This window comes from Pagrus major, chromosome 1 (assembly GCF_040436345.1).
Source record: "Pagrus major chromosome 1, Pma_NU_1.0".
Lineage (NCBI taxonomy): Eukaryota > Metazoa > Chordata > Actinopteri > Spariformes > Sparidae > Pagrus > Pagrus major.
The window spans coordinates 14186381-14207496 of NC_133215.1; the positions used below are offsets into that span (position 1 = coordinate 14186381).

General features: G+C 41.7%; 1 protein-coding gene across 1 annotated transcript; it reads right to left on the bottom strand.

Moving 5' to 3' along the window:
• Positions 1-94: 94 nt before the first annotated feature.
• Positions 95-19868, bottom strand: LOC140995592 (calcium uniporter protein, mitochondrial-like). The gene is made up of 8 exons (XM_073465655.1): positions 19389-19868; positions 4554-4623; positions 4200-4367; positions 2346-2450; positions 2017-2177; positions 1686-1889; positions 1156-1272; positions 95-388 (listed from the first exon to the last, which is right to left on the bottom strand). The coding sequence occupies exons 1-8, from the start codon at positions 19494-19496 to the stop codon at positions 311-313; spliced, it is 1011 nt and encodes a 336-aa protein (XP_073321756.1). The 5' UTR covers positions 19497-19868; the 3' UTR covers positions 95-310.
• Between the last annotated feature and the right edge of the window lie 1248 nt (positions 19869-21116).

The window sequence follows — 21116 nt, forward strand, 5'->3', positions numbered from 1 at the left end:
AGTTCATTTTATTTGTGTGTAATGATCTGATGACTTATGTGTAAGTAAAATCACAACACATTTGAGATTTCAATAATAAGACATCAAGCAGACATGAGATTCTCCCAATATCGGGGAAATACATTTTATTTCAATAGACCTTGGTGTCTGTTCTTTTCTCAAAGATATAATTGGCATCATTATCAAGACTGTAAACACAACATAGAATGCTATGGATTCCTAGTAAAAAGGCGCCTTTATCAAAATAAATCAGAAAAATTGTTTTTGCTCTGGAGCGTGTAAGTGACCGTTATGTATGGCTTGGCTTCGTTCATGGCTTTGGCTGGATCTGATCAACTGGCAGCTGAAGTTCAGTTGGATTCCTCAGACGTCTCAGGTCTTCCTCCACCTGACGCACACAAAACAGTCACACAGACCATGATTAAATTATAGTAAATGATTAATTCAGAAGGCAGATTATTATAATTGAAGTGTCTTATCACAATGAATGCATGTAAGTGCAATTTTTATTTCATCAGAGCTTGTTTTTAGTGTAGTTTGGTGATGATTCCCTGACTTTTCTTTCACGGCTCCAGGAGACTGACATTTATAGTTTACAATGTCTTAATTATTGGATGAATTATCATATTTGGCACAGATATTCATGTCACCCTGAGTTTATGATGATAACTCTGGTGTCTCCTTAACTTTTCCCTAGCTTTACCATGAGGTCAAAGTTTTAATTTGTCAGGCTTTGGTTCATGATCAAATATCTGCAAAACTAACGACATGTTTAGTTCTGATAACCAAAAGTTACCATGCTAATATGCTAAACTATGCTGACAATCATAGTAAGCATTAAACCTGCATGTACATGTATAAATATATACATCACCATGTTAGTATTGTCACTGTGTGCAAGTTAGCATGCTAATGTTAACATTTAGCTCAAAGCACATCTGTGCATAAGTAACATTACAGCCTCACAGAGAGGATAATGGGTCTCTGGAATTTCCATAATTCTTCCATTTTTGCTCTTATATGAAAATAGCACATGTACAGTCCTGTATACCACATGTTCTTCCAATAATGTGATGTGTCCAAAACATGTTGTGACTTGTCTGTACCTGTGGTGTAGCTAATGTGGGACTGTAAGAAGTGAGCCAATCAACCAACCTGAGACAGCTCCTCCTTCAGTTCATTGTATTTTGTCACGTTGAATTTCTTCTTGCTGGCACCCTTATAAAAGTAATGCAGGAACTGTCTGTCTTGAACCTCTGGGTATATGTAATCCTGAGGGAAAGAATAAAAGAAGGATTGCCATTAGCGTGGGGAGGAAAAATCTGCACACACATGATTTAGTGCAGCTGAGCTTCAGATTAACTGTTCAGAAATGTGCCATCTTGTCAAGAGATGGATGAGAGGATTGCCATCACTGTCATACCTGTCTGTTAATATGAAACCACAGCCAGCAGCTAGCTAGCAGTTAGCTCACTAATTAACATATAATATCTAGTTTATTTTATCTATACGATAACAAAAGTGCAGAAATGACATCTTTTTTGTTTTTATGGTCTGAAGTTATGTGCTGAACTTCTTGTCTCAAGAAGCATACTTCCAAAAATGCCAAACTATTCCTTTGTATTAAGTCATTTAAAGTTTCCTATCCCAGACTAAAGTTTCTCTCTTGTTTCACTGAGACTTGCCTGTTTGGTGAGGACATAATAGGCGAAGGCTCCCATGCTGGTGGCATAGGTGATGAAGTAAGTGACGGGCTCCATGACGTCCCATGAATAGACCCACCAGGTGAGCCAGGCCAGAGCTCCACCCTGCACAGATAACAGGGCCATGCCGGTCCAGACAACCCTGGAGGAGTGGAAGTCTGCTGTATGGGACAGCTGTGCCTTCATCTGTCAGGCAGTAATAAAAAACTGGCAGGTCAGGGATGTCACTTTGAAAACAATAAAAACAGACACTCAAGGAGAAGTGATGAGGGAGAAATAGAGGTTGAATGGCATACAGATGTTGAGACACTACCTTCTCCAGAGGCGACAGCTCCTGTTTGAGGTTGTCCAGTCTCTCCAGCAGCTGCCTCTCTTTCAGCAGGTGGTGCTCAGGCAGGTGGAGCGCCGTGTGCAGCAGATGCACAACATGCTTCATGTCCTCCAGCTCCATGGCATGCTCATTGGATGTACACACTGCAGCAGAGGACACAACAAGGTGGGCGAGGATGAGAAAGCGGGGTGAAATGTGAGAGCAGTCGTGCCTGGAGAGATAATAACTGCTATTTATCCGCGGGTCTGAGTTGTAATTACGAAGCAGACAAAATGAGGACCGTTTATGAGCGGAGAGAACTGTGTTTATACCCTTTTCAGGAGAGCGGACGTTATAAACTGCATCATTGATGACGAGCTGGAAGTCCTTGTCCAGCAGAGCGTCGATCAGCGTGGTGTTGGCTATGCGCTCTCCATCTGTCAGAGGACAAATGTCTAACTCAGTACTTTTATAGCATTCATATAACTTCGTCTTTATAGCCCAGCAAAAAGGTTTTCAGACAGGTTGCCCAAATAAAACACAATAAAAACACAAAACAGACAAAAAAATGCATAAAAACATAATGAAATTCCTAACAGATCATCTCTGCATCGTCTACATAAACCTCAGATGAATAGCATCATTCATTTACAGGATAAACAAAGTTACTCATCACTGCAAATGTATGTGTCCTATTTCCTGAAATGATAGCGATCTAACCGTCAACCTGCCTCAGTTGGTGATTTCAGGGTACTTTCTGAACAATCTCCCTGCATGTGTCATAGGTGGTGTAGATGGACAGAGCGATTGCTACAGAAACAAGCATGTTTTTCCAGTCAGGAGAATGTGAGTCACATCCCCTTTTTTACACTGCAGCAGTGTTGCATTATGGACCATCAAGGAAAAAAGACTTAACGTCTTTGTAATATGTCATCCCATTGGCTTCCATATCACCTACTGTAGTGGTTCCCAGATATATCTGTTGGGGTCATAAGGTGATTAAATGGAGAGAAAGAGAAGAAAAAGTTTCCTTTATGTTTTACAACCTTTCTGGAAGTTTTTCTCTTTTAACTCCCCAAGGAGGTTATGCTTCACTGGTGTACCTTTGTCTGTTGGTTGGTTGGTTTGTCAGCAGGAATACACAAAAACTACAGAACGGATTTCCACGATACCTGAACGGAGGATGGGTCTCGGCCCAGCATAGACCTTATTAACTTTTGGCATGGATCTGGATAAAGGGACGGATCCAGGAATTGAATAATTGTGAGATAGGGCTTTTTTTCAACATATCTGCTAATTTCTAATGGATCTTGATGAAAAAAAACAGGCTTATTTGGTTGACTGGCATCTGGCTCGAGTGAGTACAGTTTGATGTGGAGAAAGGGGACTGTTTGGAGGTATACGCTCTTCGGAGTGTCATTCTAGTTTCTTGAGCCTCTAAAAATCCTTCAAATTAAAACAACCAACAAGATTGAAATATCACGCCTTGGTTGAACTGCTCATAACTCACTTCTACATTAAAAGCGAAGACTGTGGCCGCCGAAGGGTAGGGAAGTGTTTGTGGACTGCCAAAGAAAGGATCAAAGTCGATGCAGCAGAACCACAGACATCTATTATTCCATGCATTATTTTTCTTTGTCAATGCCTGGCACATGCATTACCCACAATGCAACTTGACAGCTGACAGGTTCATTTTCAATTTTGTTGTCGATGCTGACTCATGACTTGAGGCAATTTGTCAGACTTCACATAGCTCCCTTTGGAGCCACGAAAGGCTTTATAAAACATTTCTCACTGAACGGTACGCCAAATGAACTGTAAACAGACTTGATTTGTAAAATCTTTGATTTATTTTATGGGCTCACAAGCTAAAAAGTTTGGAACTACAACGAATTTCTGCTCTCTCTCTACTATTCTTTCTACTTCTCTCTACTCGCTGATTAACCTTTTGAACCCTTTAGGGTGGATGCTGGAAAGCAATCAAGCAACAATGATAAAAATGAGTTAGTGGCTTGTGAAATTACATTCTGCAGGCATTGTGCCAAACTACTGTGTGCTGCTCTTCAGCTTTCAGTCCTACCAACCTGCCAAACCAGGTAGCAACAAAAATGGTTAAACAGGCCTGAGTTAGCATCAAGAATGTGGTCTGTCCGGTATGTGCGTAGCCGACGCGTGTCGTGTCCTACCCTTGGATGAAACAGAGGCAGTGACTCCGGGGTCCTCTCTCTGCAGATCTGTGATCAGGTCTCCTACACTCATCAGCATGGGCCTGAGGTAGAACAGACACTTCTCATTCCTGGAGGGCAACGGGACCTCCAGAACCAAACGGCCATATTTGTACTTCAAGGACACATCTGCAACAGAGTGAGGCAGAGATCTGTTGAGCTTGCATTTTCATGCTGTGTTTTGTGCAAAGATCATTACGTCAAGCTCATTTAAGTAGTTTTACCCAGCAGGACCGATTGTGAGGTCACAAACAGGGGGCAGACATGCAACAAACAGAAATGTATGATTATGTAGATGTAGTAACTGTACTTTACCACTGGAGGGTGGGAGTGTGCTGCAGAAAAGTGCTTGACAATTTCCAAGTAGAGGCAGTCTCTGTTGAACCTGAGAAAGAAAGAAATAAGGAAAGAAGGAAGGAAGGTACGAAGGATGGAAAGAAGGTTGGAAGGACGGAAGGAAGGAAGAAAGAATGAAAGAAAAAGACATTATCAGCTCATTCAATTTGTTCTTGGTGGAAAAAAAAGTACATCCCTCCTTTGGTAAACTGCTGTCATGTCAGCTGACATCGGAGGGTAAACAGACCAACAGCATCCTGAAGGATCTGAAAAAAGAAACGCCCCACACAAAACCAGTCTGCCACAAAGCCACATCAATTGAGTTTTGTGGGCTCTGCTCTCAGAGTGCTTTTTTCGCTAATGTGAATTTCTTCTGTGGCTGTTGAGCTGCTTTTCACTCCCTCACTAAATGGTGTGTAATCTGGCCAGCTGATGGTACAGATTCTTGATGAAACCAGCTCCTTTTCGCTGAGGCACGACTTTCCATTAAGTTAATTAAATTTTAGGCTGCAGCCTTTATTGCTTAATGAATTGCCGGTGTGCCCCTCAATAAAGATGAACCGTGGCACCTCAAGGCCTAGAGTCTCTCCCACACTCCTGATAATAGAGAGGGCGCCTGAAACGAACTGCTCATTATTCTAGTCAGCGGGAACACTTCTGCGTCCTGCACTCGACATTCTTTGGGTGTAGTCTCTTGTTACAGTTTACATGCAAACTCATATTCTCCTTAATTTTTAAAGCCACATGTTCATGCATTCACATGCACACAGCCTTACAAACACATCCACTGCAAATTTCAGCCTCATGGAGAGGAAGCTGCAGTTGCTATTTGATGACAGGACGTGGCTGTGCCATTGACCAACAAAAACCTGCTCTAAAGTAAATGCTGCTGTATTTTTCCCTGCTATTTTAAGGGCGCACATACAGTCCGCTTTAATTAATTAATGATTAGAGAGGCTGCTTCCAGTCATTTAAGTTTTTTCACATGCGCAGTAATGTCACTGCAGGAAATATGACACATTTTGGCAGCAAGACGAAAAACTGTACTCATAAACTTGGCAGGACGGAGGAAACTCTCCAGACAAAGCAGAATTACATTTTAGCTTCTGAGATAAATATTTTTTGACACCTCTGATCGAGCTCAGGATTTATCAGGTGGATTGCTGCTTTAGGCCAAGTCCAAACCATTTTGAGGCTGTCAGCATGTCAGGAGATTTAAATAATCAATGAAGTTAAGCTGGTGTGCCTTGTGCGTGAATGTGCGCATTGTCTCAATGGGGAGACGCACTTATCAAATCTGCTGCTGGGGTATCGCTGCAGGTAACATAATTAACATGTCCTCATCAAAAATGTATTATTTAATTCACGCACATCCCATTCGCTACTAATCAGAATGATCATTTTTATAACCCAGCCGATGATCTCAGTGCATCACTATAACACAAAGAGAGGACTCTCCTCCTCCTCAGGTAAATATTGGTGCATTTGCTTATCAAACGGAGTTGTTGATAGGATTGAGGATTAATAGAGGACAGAGGCAGAGGGCCCAAGGACCACATACCTGTCCCTCAGCAAAGACAGGTGCTGAAAACCATTGCCATCAAACGGTTGGGGAAACCAAACCAAAACAAATGTACAATATGTAATTGTAATAACAGCATTAATGAAACGTATGTATTAATGATATTATGTCCTCCAGTTTACTATCAAAAGCTCTAAACACCAGTTAATAAACACCAGTGTCCTAGTGTTGAAACACTTGTGCCTTTTAACCTAAAAAAAAAAGAAGAAAGAATCCATCCGGTGTTTCCCATTTAGCTGAGAGTCCACCAGGTCCCACTCCCGCATGACAACATCTTTCTTCAAGTGACATTTAAGGATGTTGCAGCCAATCTCTCCCGCCCCTTTGTCCTACAGCTGGGAGTTCGCTCAATCAATATCACATTAAAGAGGAGAAGGGGGCGTCCATGTTCATGGGCTGAGAAAGCTGTCTTGAGGCACACTGATGGAGCAGAGGCCAGATGTGCTCAAGTCCTTCTCACTCCACTGGTTAGGAGAAGAGGCTTTAACAGGAAAAACAACATTCACATACAGCAATGAGTGACTGTCCACATGACCAGAGGGGTGCTTTTGTTTTGATGGATTACAGCGGCTAGAACCAGAAGGTTAGAAAGGAAGCGGAGATTACAAACAAATTTTAACTACAAGTGTTTGTTGGCTGGCTAATGAAGCAGTGCACCACACTGTGACGGAAAGCATGATGTTATAAATACTCTATGTCCCCAAAAAGAGCCACATAAATTGATTCCAATGAGACCAGATTTAGCTGTTCAGCTTGTGTGCGATCTCCAGATGTTAATATACAGCAGAAAGCTGTCACAGAGCTGTACCGCCTACGCATCAGCTCACCAGCTCTCCATTGACAATGGGAAAAGAAGTATTTTTAGGGGATGCATGTATGAATTCTTTAAACCCAGTGAAACATTTGGCATCCAAATGGATCCAATCACGCATGCATGGTGGCATCCAAAATCATACATGTAAATTGAAAAAAGGACAGGGTTAAAAAGGGTTAATCACTTCCTGTTTTTAAAGATTGTTTTAAGTGATAATACAGTACAGGAGAATGAGTTTGGGCGGGTGACAATTAAAATCCTCTATCCCTATTTAAATGTAACTCTATTTTTTGATATATTACATTTTCTGGAAAATCAGTGAAGTAACAGTTAATGACTGTTAGATGACTAACAGAGGCAGGGCTTTCAAAATAAATCTGAGAGCCAACAGATGATGAAACTAATGAAAGGATATATATTTCTTAAAAAAGGTCCAGTGTGTAGGATTTAGTGGCATCTAGTGATTGAAGATTGCAACCAGCTAAAACTGCAAAAAATTCAAAAGGCCTTCTCCAGAGCCAGTGTTTGGTTTTTCCGCCTCCACTTTTGCCTCTTAACATTATCACAACTTCCTCTATTGTCGCCACGTTTGTTGTTGTCTGAATCGCTATCCATGCCCAGGGCTGCGACCAAAATTTGAGACAGTGGGACTAAATTTTACATTTAGTCGCGCATGTGCGACCAGTGAATTTGCAGTGCCAGAGTCAAATCCTAACTCAAAGGATCAGTCAGAGTCTGAAGACACAAGTGTGGCGAAAAAAGGGCAGAAAATACTGTTTTCGTGAAGAATGGCTGCGCAAATTTGACTGGTTAAGGTATCTCAGAGAGACGAATTCCATGAACTGCAAATTTTGCAGTTGATACCCACAACATGTGGGGGACACGAAATTTGCAGGTAATGCTGGCACTACACAGTTAAAACATAAGACATTGGTCAAACACAGTGCTAGTCTAAGGCATAAAATATGCTGTGACCTGTACTCCAGTGAAAATGCAACTCCACTGTCAGTTGCATTTAGAAGGCAAGAGGCCTTGTTTAGGCCTACTTGTTCTGTAGTGGCATTAAAGTTATTGACCAGTGCCCCAAATGCTTACATACATTTAAAGTATTTGTTAAGTTGTTGTCTGTGTACTGTGAAAGGATAGGAAGGTTACTGAGAACATACTTAGTTTAAATTTCTGAACACAGCTTTGCATTTTTGATTTCTGAATGTATGTTTGTTAATATTGTACTGTAATGACAGTAATGGTACTGTCTGTGTACCTTATTTCTCTTATGTTGCTTCTTCAAAAGTTCACAATAAAGTGTGACAGAATTTAAAACAAGACATTGTAATTTCTGCATTTACTATCAAAGTTAGAGTTGTCCCGATCCGATCACGTGATCGGAAATCGGGGCCGATCACGTGATTGCAGACTCGATCCGGACTCGGACGTTATGAGCCGATCAGGGATCGGATATATATATATACATATATATATTGAAAGTCATTATTTTTATCAGTTTTTAATATATTGGCTATTGGTGATTAAACATAAATTCGAATAAAATTAGTATTTACTACCACCGCACCGCACCGAGTCAGACCTTGTCTGTGTGTGTCACATGACACACAGCCAGAGCCCTTTCTGCAAGAGACAGACAGCTCGCAGAAACACCGCATGCGCGCAGAGCACGCCTGTTTGTTTTGAAGCTGAAGCAGCCCTCTGCTATCATGTCTGTTGTGTGGAATTACTTCAGAGTGAACGAGGAGAACGATGCTATCGCAAACTGTAAGATTTGTCAAATGGGGATTTCGAGGGGTGGCAAGGACAAAGCTGCTTTTAACACCACTAACCTGATACGACACCTGAAAAATAAACACCCAGCGCAATACACACAGTTTACACAGGCAACCAAGCCGAAGGCTATCCAGCCCACAGTGGATGAAGCTTTCAAAAAGCACAATACTGGCCTTACTTTAGTCACTTTCATTTAAATTTGTTTTATTTGTTCATTTGTTTTATTTTATATTTTAATGCCTGACTGGCATTTTAAGTTAAGCTGCTATATTTGTACTAGACTATATTGAGTCTGTGATATACTAGACTATTGAGTCTGTGATTGCACTAAGTTCTAATGTTGCACTAGTAGTTGTTCTACTTCTAATGTGAAGAATATTTTTTTGTACTGACTTAAGAATGTTCAAGCTGCCTACCTCCTATGTGCTCAGTTTACAACAGTACACGTGTTAAAATATAATAAAAGGGACATCCTGCACAATTTTCTTTTCTCTTCTTCATTTTTTATTGTTTTATAAAAGTATCGGATCGGGACTCGGTATCGGCAAGTCCTCAAAATCAAAGGACTCGGACTCGGACTCGGGGGCAAAAAAACTTGATCGGGACATCCCTAATCAAAGTATTTATCAGTAATACAGTAAAAATGAGAGGAAATGTGAATATTTGCTTTGCATGTGCTCCTAAAATTTTCAGTTAGAGGCCACTGTGCTCCTAGTAAAAAAAGTTAGTCTGGAGCCCTGATGCCTACGTGAAGGACGCATGGAAGTATGTGGGCACTTATGGTTACATCGTTTGAGATGGATGTATCTATTTTCGGATGTAAAAGGGGCATAATTATGAGCCATGAAGGTGAATTAATTTGTAATATCTCAGTCATCTCAATGCCCACCTGTAGTACAGCTGTGCATAGCGATGCTGTCCCTGAAACCTGAAAGAGTCATGTTATTTTGTGACTTGTGACTAGTTAACCTCAGACAGCAAACACATCACCACCATGTTAAACAGCCCGGAACAGCATTTTATAAGCCAACGCCGCTACAGCCGCAGCCATAGCGCTTCATTAAACTGAGTGGTGCAGGCGCTGACTGCCAACACATACAGCAACTGCCTGGGAATAAAAAGCCTATACGTTATCAATCTCATTAGCAAACACTTCATGCCAAAGCAGTCTAACAGGAGAATGAGTTTGAGCTTGCACATTGGTGCCCTGCTAATGTGAAAACAGCAGATCTGGAGCAAAGCATCAAGGGCGAGGCAGGCCTATTTGTCTCTTTACCGAGTGGGTGTGTGTGTATGTGAGATCACTGACCAGAATCAATTCAACAGCTGACTGACTCCAGCCTGTTTATATGCTGTGCGCACACATACCAATCCCATTCTAAATCAACAGAACGTGGCTAACGTCGCAGATAATGCAGCTCGAGAGCTGTGTGATGAATAATGGTCTATTTCCAAAGCCATGTTCCCCGCCCCGTGCCATTACATGCTGTAGCAGACTGCATTATATATACCGACCCTTTTAGTTCTCTCACCCTACGTGTGGAGGTTACAAATGCTCTGACACGGGAGTGCAATAACATTACAGAACAATTTGGCGACAATATGTCATACACGTTTACGAGTCATTCGTCAGATGACCCCTAGAGTTGAGTTTTCGTGACAGACTGTTAAAAGGCAGCAGACGAGTCCCCTGGCCTCGTTACGCTCAATGGCTGATACATAAGGAGCAGGTGCAGTAATGCTTTTTATCTGCCATATGGGGATAATCTGACTGCTGCTCTAAATGCACTACAACAAATTGGTAAACACTGCTGAGAATCTTATGGTACTGACAGGAGCGTCATGCTAACAACTCTGTGAGGCTGTGTTTCTTTAGATCCCTCAGTGCTTTGAGCTAAATGCTAACATTTGTAATTGCTCACATGCCAACAGTAAACAATCACCATACTGATGCTCAGCAGATGTTTATAGTGTTAACCCTTCCGACATTTTAGCCATAGACTGTATAAAACATCACTCATAGGTTTCTGGAGAGCCGCTGTGAAGCTCAGAGCAGTGGCTCTGGCCCGGTGATGCACTGGTTAGAGCTAAGGCAGGCCAAATCTAGACTGGTTACTGACAGATGCTTACATCTGCTAATATAGTATTTGGACATTAACCAAAGTACAGGACATGTTCAGATTTTGGCCAAGAGATGAGGCTATTAGAAGTGAGTTATTTCAGTTTTTCCCTTTATGAACCTGAATGTCTGCACCAAATTTCATGGCAATCCAACTAAAAGTTGTAGAGAAATTTAATTCAAAACAAAAGATGCCAACCTCATGGTGTTGCAAGAGGAAAAATATTGCAGTCTAGAGTGGTTGACCAATCAATCTGAAATGGTGGATCAATCAAGAAAGAGTCCTCCTGCTAAAATGGAATAGAAATAGCACAGTGGGTAGGTAAATATAAGTATGCAGGATCGTTTATAGATGAGTTAGAATAAAAGCTCATGGTTTAGGGTTTAAGAAATATGACACATTTTGAAGTCACTGATGTTGACGCCGTTACATGACTTACATTCGTTGGACATTAAGAAAAATTTACATACATACACTTTTTTGCTTTTAATTTCAACTGCAACTGTTTTCATCTGCTGATTCAACTTTGATGTGGCAGAGATTACAAGCTTTGGACCCAAATGTAAGAAAGGCCAGCTAGTGTGCTGGACGGGTACCATCTACTTGAGTAGCTCTAAATAAAAAATGTCCAACCATAGTACTATGATGTGTCGTTTTACTGGGACTACTCCCACGCAGACAGACACACCCATAGATTATTTACCACATAACAAAGGGATGTAACAGAATGCATACTGCCTCAACAAGCCTGTGGCAGTCACTCCCACGGCATGTCACAAGACACTCATACAGCCTGCAGAAAGCAGTGGGTTTCCAACTCCGCATGATGACTAATGTCACCACTGGCCTCTAAACTGAACATTTGTCTGCTTATCAAAACAAAACACACTTCCCAATTACAAAACTAATCTGTATTTAGAGCGCATGGTGGATGCCGTCTGTCCATTGTCCTTCACACATTTCGAGAGTCAATTTGCAGCTGCAGGGAACAACACTGCACACCTGTTCCTCTCAACCAAATAATTTCCTCCAACCGTTCTGTCTCAAAACAATCAGCTGAAGGTATATTTACCCCTTGAGCTATGCGTTTCTTATTTATGCCATGCCAACAGGGGGAGGGGAGAGTGCAAAGACAGGGAGTGAAAAGTGGGCTATATGGTGACAAACTGCCATGTCCCTCCTCTGCAGCGAGGCAGGCCTGCTCGAGCAATGAGCAGGGTTATCACGGTGACAGGCTGCCTCATTTTCCCAGGCGTCTCCCAGCAGGTCGCCCCATTATAGATCCTGTCACGGCTGAGCTATGGCCTGTTGCGTCTCGGCTACCTAAAGGTATCTCCTCCCACTCTCTTCAAGGGTTTGATACCACTAAACAAAAAGAAAGGATAATAATGTGATGACTTACGGTATCTTGCAGGCATGACTTCAAGCAGGCGGAAAGGAAAATGCGTGAGAGTGATAAACGGCCTAAAGACAAGAGTGAAAAACGAATCTGCCAAGAAGAGAAATTGAATTGGTCCCTGACGCTATCATGACTAAGAACAGCCAGCACTGTACCATGAATAAGATTTGCATCGAGGCATTTGTCTTCTGTTTCTAGGTTAATGACCCGGTCAGGTTAGGAGGACGAGGAGAGAATACAGTGGGTGGGATGAGGGGGACTGCAGTAACAAGGCAGCAGGTAGTGGAAAGATCACCAATTAAAATCTAATTGTTAAATTGTTTTACATGCTGTAAAAATGTGTCACAGAGGGATTAAAAAAAAAAAAAATCAAAGGATGAAAACCTAAAAAACATGGATGTACAGAATTACTCCAAATGAAAAGCCAAAGATTTAATTTATCTAATACGTGCTGGGAATGTAAAGATGGCCTTTAGTCTAGCATGTCCAACAAGGAGAGTGTTTCAGTTTCTGGCAGCTTTCCAGTTAGTTACTCTGCCATGAGAGGATGTCACCTGTCTGTTTGAAAGAGCTTCAGGAATGGGTGGTGCAGGATAACAAGGAGAGGCAGGACTTTTACTTATTTACACCACAGTCATAAGAGTAGGTCTTTTGTTCTTACAGGTAATCACTACTCAGCCCAAATTGCTATATTTATCACGGTCTCAGAACAACACACTACGATACTCCAAGCTTAAATGACTAAAGAGCTCTTTACCCTGCAGCTCAGCATAACACAATGGCGGAGCTGAATAGTGAAGAGGAGGATGAAAAGGAGGGGGCAGTGATTTAGGGATTCATGCGGCGTTCGCAGAGGTCCAGAACCGCAGACTTTGGAGGAGCAAATTTCAAAAGGAGCAAACTCTTCTAAAGCTAAAAAACAACCACCCTTTCTGAATTTAAAAGCAACGATGCCACAAAAACTTTGACTTTACCAACTGGAGTGAGTCATGATTCCCTTTTTGGTCACACACACATAGCCAAGCAATGCATCACCACAAGGTCATGCCGGGACTAGGGGCACACTTGAGTATGCTGGATTAAGAACGACAGTGATTTAAAACTCTGAGTAAACTAAATCTCAGGTCAATATTCGGAAAGGAAATTAATCCACTTGTGCTGCTTTGTCCAATAACACCTCAGAAAACTGGATCAAACAGATAGAATATTTTATGCACAAAGAATAATAATTAACAAGAAGGCGCAAATAGTTCAGAATGTATTGTTAACAGCGTTTATCAAAGTTTATGATGTTTCTTCCAACTCAACAGCTCACAAAATTGTACGATTTTTAAAAGGGAGTCTGGGGACTTTTTCCATAAGGGAAATTAGGGGAACAGGGAATTAACCTATTGGCTAATGTTTACGGTATTTCTAAAATTTGACAGGCTTACCATTCACGAAATGTTGTGCGCTTTCATAAATTTAGTATAAATGAAATCAGTTGAAACGGTGTTGAAACTGCTGCTACATGTTGGCAGGTAAGACACACTTTAGACACGGAAGCAGAGGCTGGTACAGCAGTGCCGCCACAAACTGACACTTTGCACAAGGAAAGATAAAACTTAATGTATTGTATTCAATGCTGAATTTACAAGATGGCATAAACAATTTTGAATTTGTCGTAGCAAAGCTTTGTAGACTTTATTTAACTTTCTCCTCACTCAACAACTCTCAAAATGACGTGATCTGTAAGGGAGTCTGGGGGTATAAGGTTACTAGTTCAATTGTTAGATTGGTTGAAACAGACAGTGTGTTCACAAACATCTGCTGCTAACATTGGCTGGTTAAGACAGCCCGAACATGTAATTTGCATCACACTGAACCACATGGAAATCAGACAGTGTGTAATCCATTCTGCCTGTCGTTTTAGCTTCCTGGATCACTCAGCACACATGGTAATACCAAGTCTGAACAGGGACATAGTGTCCAGCATGTGTTGTTGACAAGACAGAACACGTTATGTATCTTTTTTAACCACGAGGATAATAGACTGAATTTCATTATGCACATTTCTACAAGGAATCAATAACGACTTTGCTCAAGCAGTTTGCAAGAGTAAGCCTTAAAGCCTGTGCCGGATGAAGGAGATTCAAATATCTCAGCGCCTAGCGATGCAGGAAACATTTAACTTTTACAAGATGTCTTAAGTGTTGCATAACAGTTTAACATTAGTCACTGTTGCACTTGCAGAAAGAATGAAAACTAAGAACTCATTTACACCTGGTATTCCCTTGCGATCTGCACCTAGATACAGCTTGCTCCTTCAAGCTTTCGGTTATACTTTAGGAGGTGTTTGGAAGCAACAGCTGATAAATACCAGGTGGGCCAGCTGATTGCCAAGATGCATCATGAGATGAGATGTTGATGTCACAGGCCTAAACAGTTTGTAAAGTAGAACATCAACAACACATGTCAACACCCAGTGCTTTTAACACGATCCCATAATGTCTTCCAAATCTCACTGAATCTTTTCGCATCTAGTTACATTACCTGTTCAATAATAGTTGATTTTATCAGTGTGTGTTTTATAGAAGTGTTCTTCTTATCTCAATATGCAATTGGAGGATTGATTTGCAATCTCAAGGACAGAAAATGGGTCTGCAAACATGAAATGTCCAAGTTCAGGGGAAGCAATTCTGCTGCTGTTTTGACTCTACTCATTTTCCATTTACAGACAAATCTCTCATCTGTAGGGTTTTTTTTCCAGTCCTGCTTGAGACACGAAGAAGAGGCAGAATGTGGTGTAAGGTTATTGATTGCATTTACACGTAGCTCAGATCTGATTACACTGGGAGCCACCCATACGCCTGCTAATGTTATGCATTATTCCTTATCCAGATTAGATGTCCAGATATTCTGTAGATTGAATGTTTCTTTCATCCTTTTCTCTTCTTTGTTGGACAGCTGATAGTAAAGAAGCAGACAGGAAATACAAAGGGGAAGAAAATGGTGCGATATGCAACAAAGGTCCCCAGCTGGAATCAAACAGTGGGCGTTGCAGTTACAGGGTGCACATCTTAATCGCTAGGCCACAAGACGTCCCAGATTACAAGCTGCAAACACATCGTTTCTCTCACTACAGCTCTGCTGAGGAGCTTTCCACACTGAGCAGCACAGGTCTCGAATTCAAGACCTTGATATCTGCTGTGTGAAACACAAGTCTGAAAGACTCCCTGCGGGTGATGTCCACGTCTATTTCTGTGGATGCTGCAATAATAAAGAACAGCTCTATGCCTGGCATGACCAGTCTTGACACTGAGAAACAGGCAGTCAGGCCTGCCAGAATGAAACCTCTTCCATCTTGCAGTGTAATGCCAGTCCAGACAATGAAAGTTGTGCGACAACAGATGGTGCCAGCTGTCAGATAAAAATGTCAACCCTTGCGGTGAGAATGTGATGCTTGTTTCAGCAGTCTTGACGTTTTGGGGTTTCAGTGGAATAGCAGAAAGGTGTCACGATTTCAGGCACAAATAGAGAGTATTTCTGCACACTCAATGTACAAACTATAAATGTGACCTAACTGCAATTACAATAATACGGTTTGTTCCTGTCTGCTGTGGAAACCCTGCCTGTGCATGTTTTGTTTTCACAATGTGCTGTGTTGCCACTCCATGCTTAAAAGGAACAGAGTTACTGCTACCACACCACTGTCCAACGTGGAAAAATACGCCCATCAACAGCTCCAGAGCCGTCTGTTTCACATGTTGTGTCTTGTCAGCAAGACGGGGAGTCACCAACACATCCGGGAGTCACAGGGGTTTTGTGCAGAGTTGAGTTCATGACAATGCATAAACCTGGCAACCCACTATGTAGACTTTTAATATCATTGGGTTCAACGGTTTGCAGGAGAGGAGCCACAGGCTGTACCTGCTCGTAAAAATATGGCATCTCATTTTAGGAGATATTGCATATGTTGAATAGACAGGAGAATATTAAAAAAAAAAAGTTTTGATAAGAGAGCTTTGTGCTTTGTGCTGATAGGCACTTTTACATTTTATTGGAGCTACACTCGCAGATTCCCTTTGTTCTGGTTAGCCTCCTGAACCTTTCAATACTGGATGCACAAACATGAAACTGATATTTATCCTCTCATTTGAATCAGGAAAAAAATACAAACAGATTTACTTCCCCAAATAATGTCATACTGTTCCCTTTATACGTTAGTGTAAATACAGTATCGCTAATTTGCGTTAAATATGCAGCAGGTGAGTCAAATTTCTCTCAGCACTCATGTCCGGCTCACGAGGACTTCAGGCTCCATCATATCGAGTTCACTTGTATGGCATTCCAGTAGCGACTGCAGGAGAGAAACTTAAGTGACCGCATTATAACTTACTGACATAAAAGCCAAACTCCCTTTAGCTTCTCTCATAAAAGTGAAAGTATCTGCCTTGATGATATTTTCCCAGTCGCAAACTTTTGCTGAGGGCAATACAAACATTGCAGCAGATGGCAGGGTGTTCAAGGTTTTATCTCCTGTGTGCTCGGAGTGGATAATGAGTCTTTTTACAATTTCCTGAATTAAATCTGACAAAAATCTGACACTTTCCCATGATAACCCACAAGACAGTCAAAATTTAAGGAAATCCAATTTTCATATTCTACTCCGCAAACCTCTGAAGTCTCAATCCATTTTACTGTCTAATAATACTTCCTATCGGGACTCACTTACTCTATTATTTAACAAAGAAAATCTCATTTAAAACTGACAACCAGCTCTCTGGATACTGGTTTTGTATGCAGCAGCATTCTCTGTCTCGTCAGCAGCTCTCTGATTACAGGTGTTGCAACTCGCCTATTCATACAAGCTGCGGTTCAGCCACTCCTTCAACAGGAGTGGCTGTGGTTCAGCCACTCCTTCAACAGGAGTTTTACATTTCGTTCAATATCTGCATCTCATCTAGGAGGAAAACTACACTTGATGTATATATATTTGTTTTTACCTGGATCAGGAAACTATACAGCCCTGAGTCTGCCTGTTTGATATTCTACATAAGATCGATCTGTAGAGTATTAAACATTCTGTAGGCTGTGCGGGGTATCCAGGTGGCCTCAGGGTTGAAGATGCTGACTCTGTAATTGCAGGGACCCTTGTCAAGTGTATTTATGCAGGCTAAATATAATACACTGCTTCTGCTGTACCTTAAGGGTTTCAAAGAAGGTGATAACACAACACGGAAGCAGTGATCTTGATCATATTTTGGTGACTAGTTTTTAAAATAATGGCTACATTCAGTGTGTTACAACTCTTAAGGTGCAATATGTACTTGAACATTGTACAGCTGGTCCTGTATATTAGCTTGCTGGCAGAACTTACTGCACTTGTCAGTATGGTCAGTTTTATAGTGATTTTCACCTTTGTTAGTACTTTTTCTGTGCTGAGGCAGCGGCCAAGTTGGTGTTGATGAAATATGTTGAGCGAGATGATGTAGTTCACTAAGCTTTCACAGAAAACTAGATGATATTTTACTATCCTTACGACAAACAGTGACTTTATTGATTTGAAAAATTATTTTTATAATCAAGAGAAATCTGCCTGCTTTTTAAGATTTAGTCTGATTTAAGGGTCTTTGGATACATGCGAGTTTGTCGCTTGTGAGTGACATGCAGGCTCCGCACCAATCACAATCATTCTTGATCAATTTATCAACCAAAGCAGGGCCTACTTTGGTTGTTTGATAAAATGCACTCCCCTACAAAACCAATCTAATCCTTCTACAATCATTTATCATTTCCAAATCAAGTAATTCAAGTGGTCCAGTGATTTGCAATATATATACACAGAAAACCAAAATATCGCTGTCAAATGTTTCTAATATTAAAGCAGCCGTATCAGAGCAGTAAATGGGGATTGCAGCTTGCACTTTACTTACAGTATGTCATAAGAGGAAAAACTGCAGCTCCGATTTTATATACGGTTCAGTCTAAAAATAGAACTTAGTCACTCTGGCATGCAGGACTGACTCATGTCAGCTTGCCCATCTATCAGAGAGAATGGCTTTTTCCCTCAATCCCACAAACTGCACGTCAATATTCACTCAGTATGGATGTGTTAGCGTTTAGCAATACAGTCTGCTCCGTTCTCCCTGCACTGGCCGAGATCTGAGGCGTCCACTTGGGATCTGTGTGCTCACGACTTAGCTGACCTCTGCAGTTTCTTTGCATGGATCATAAAACGGATTATGAAAGATAGGTGATTTAAAGTGGTATTAATAAACCTGCATGTGAAGCCACGCTACGAAAACCTCTCGGTGATGCTGTGATGCAATGTGAGGTTCATGCAGCGTTTCCCACAAATGTGTACATTTAATGCTTTGTGCAGACAGACGTTTACCTGATGATGCACAATACTGACATAAGACACTATAAGATATTGACCTCTGTGCTGAATGTACTGTAAGCTGCACAGTATACGATGTTACTGATGTCTCTAAGGATTGTGTAGGGTAGGGCAAGTCTATACTTAAGGTTTTAGAAGTATATTTAGCAGTCTGATCATGGTCTGATTCCCAAAATGGGTGCCTGAGGGACTTCCTCAGAGGACTAATTAAATGAGCTCTGCTTTAGTGATGAGATAATGGACATTAATGATCAGCCATGTAGACATGTTTAGACCATTTAAACCCCCTTGTAGAGGTCGGCAACGTGCTTGAATTATTAATTTGTTGTTCTGGAAGTCCTGAGTGAAAATTACAGGACACAGAAATAGAGAGCAGACAGTGACAGACAGGCAGAGAGAGGGATGCATTTCTCCACCAAAGGGAATGTGACAAAATGGATCATACTCAAGCACCTTGAATGTAAACTTGCTCAAGTTTTACATCTGATTTCAGGCAGATAAAGAAACTCGTCTTGATGTGCCAGAAAACATGGTGTACAAAAGGGAACAGTGCTCTCAAATGACTGAAGTTTTCTATTCACACCGTCCACACGCCAAAGTGCACACAGCGCTGCGTTCAGTAAATCAGGAAACCAGCCCATCAACTAACTCATGTTAACATACCCACTTAAACAGAGGCGTAACGTTAACAAACACCAAGACGAATTAAACTTATTAGCAAAAGGTTTAATTTACCTGGTGAAGAAACGGAACCGGGCGGGTAGTTTTGAGACCGCGGTGAAGAGGCTGAATACTTCCCAAAAGTCTCGCCGTAACTTTGCTCGCCATCCGGACCGAAGCCATCGTCAGTCGTTAACCGTGTTAGCTTCTTCTCTGTCGGGGCATACCGGGTGGAAATACTTCGGTTCAAAACGAGCTGGTTGTTTGTCTAAATAACAACAGATGAGTTCAGTTGGTAGCTACGGGACAGAGGGAGGCACGGCCCCGCCTGAGCTGCATACCATTTCCTCCTAACAACAAACGCGCCCCGTGCCAGACTCCGCTTCCTTTTCCACCGTTTTTATTTTTTTTCTCCACGTCGGTCTGTTATGCGTGCAGCAGCCAGCAGGGAGGATGGAGCGTGATCCTTCCACATCCCCTGAACCTCACTGATCACTTACCTACGAAACAACTGGTGAGTAGTGTTTCTTTGGCTGGTGTTAGCATGTGAAAGGGTGACACCAGAGTGCTAACACAAATGCACTACACCGGGTGGTTATCAAAGTGGGGCTCGGGGACCCTCAGAGGTCGCCCTGTTGCGGATGTCGCCCACCTACATCCTGTTGGTTTCTCCTCATCCCCCACTAGGCATCAATGGGTAGTGTTGGAGCCATATTGAGATGATGTCCTGCAATTTAATTGGCTCTAGCTTTTTAGTCAGACCACTGCAGGACAGATGCTTCCTCTAAAATTTGACATTTATCCAATATCTGTGAAGAAAGGAGGGACGGCTGTCATCACCGGTCTGTGTCAGCAGCTGTCAATCAAAATGTGCAGTCACTGTCTCCGCAATGAGGAAAATTGAGAGTGAAAGGGATGGCAGATTTTGGCAGAATATAATGGAAACTACCGCAAAAAAACGACGATGCAGCTACAACAGAGACTGACTCTAACTCTCACTGAGTTTTTTGCAAACTTTGCCAGAGTTATTTCTCAACTTCACACAGAGGGGAATACGACCTGAAGCGACACAGCACCTGCGAGTCTCATAAGAAACGTGTGGCTCAAAAAGATACGAGCCAATCTATGAAAACATTCCTCCTGAGACCCAAAGATGACTGCCAGACGGATAAGGTAACAGCAGCTGAAATAACCGGCATTTACCACACTGTGCAGCACTCCCAATCATACAGGTCAGCAGACTGTGGTTGTAAGTTAGCACCCGTCATTTTCCAAGACTCGGAGATTGCAAAAAAAATGTCATGTGGTCGTACAAAATCAGCAGCTGTAGTTACAGATGTGCTTGCACCTGCCTCCGTGGAGAGTTGTTTGAGAGAATTAAAAACACCAATGGTTCCCCTACGAAGTGACAAAAGGTATGGTGTTTGGAAGGCACAACCATACCATTTGTTCATATCTGTTAGAGAAAATATTATTTGGCTTATTGGGATCTGGTCGCCCTAGAAGCGCGCCATCTACACCAGAGCCACGCGTACATTTCTGACCAAACAAAATGGTGCATCAACAGGTAGGTTTACTTTTGCCGTTTTGTCCATTAAATCTGCCGGCTGTTGTGTTTTCACCAGCAGTAACTTAACAGTAAACACGACTCCCAAAACAGCTGAAAGCGAACACGACAAAACGGTAAAACAAAGCAGATGATTGAAAGAACAAACAGGACGAGAGAAACTGAAGAGATTCAGTTAGAAGCTACAGAAGTACTGAAAGCTGAACACACAGACTTTTAAAAACATCTTCCTCTCA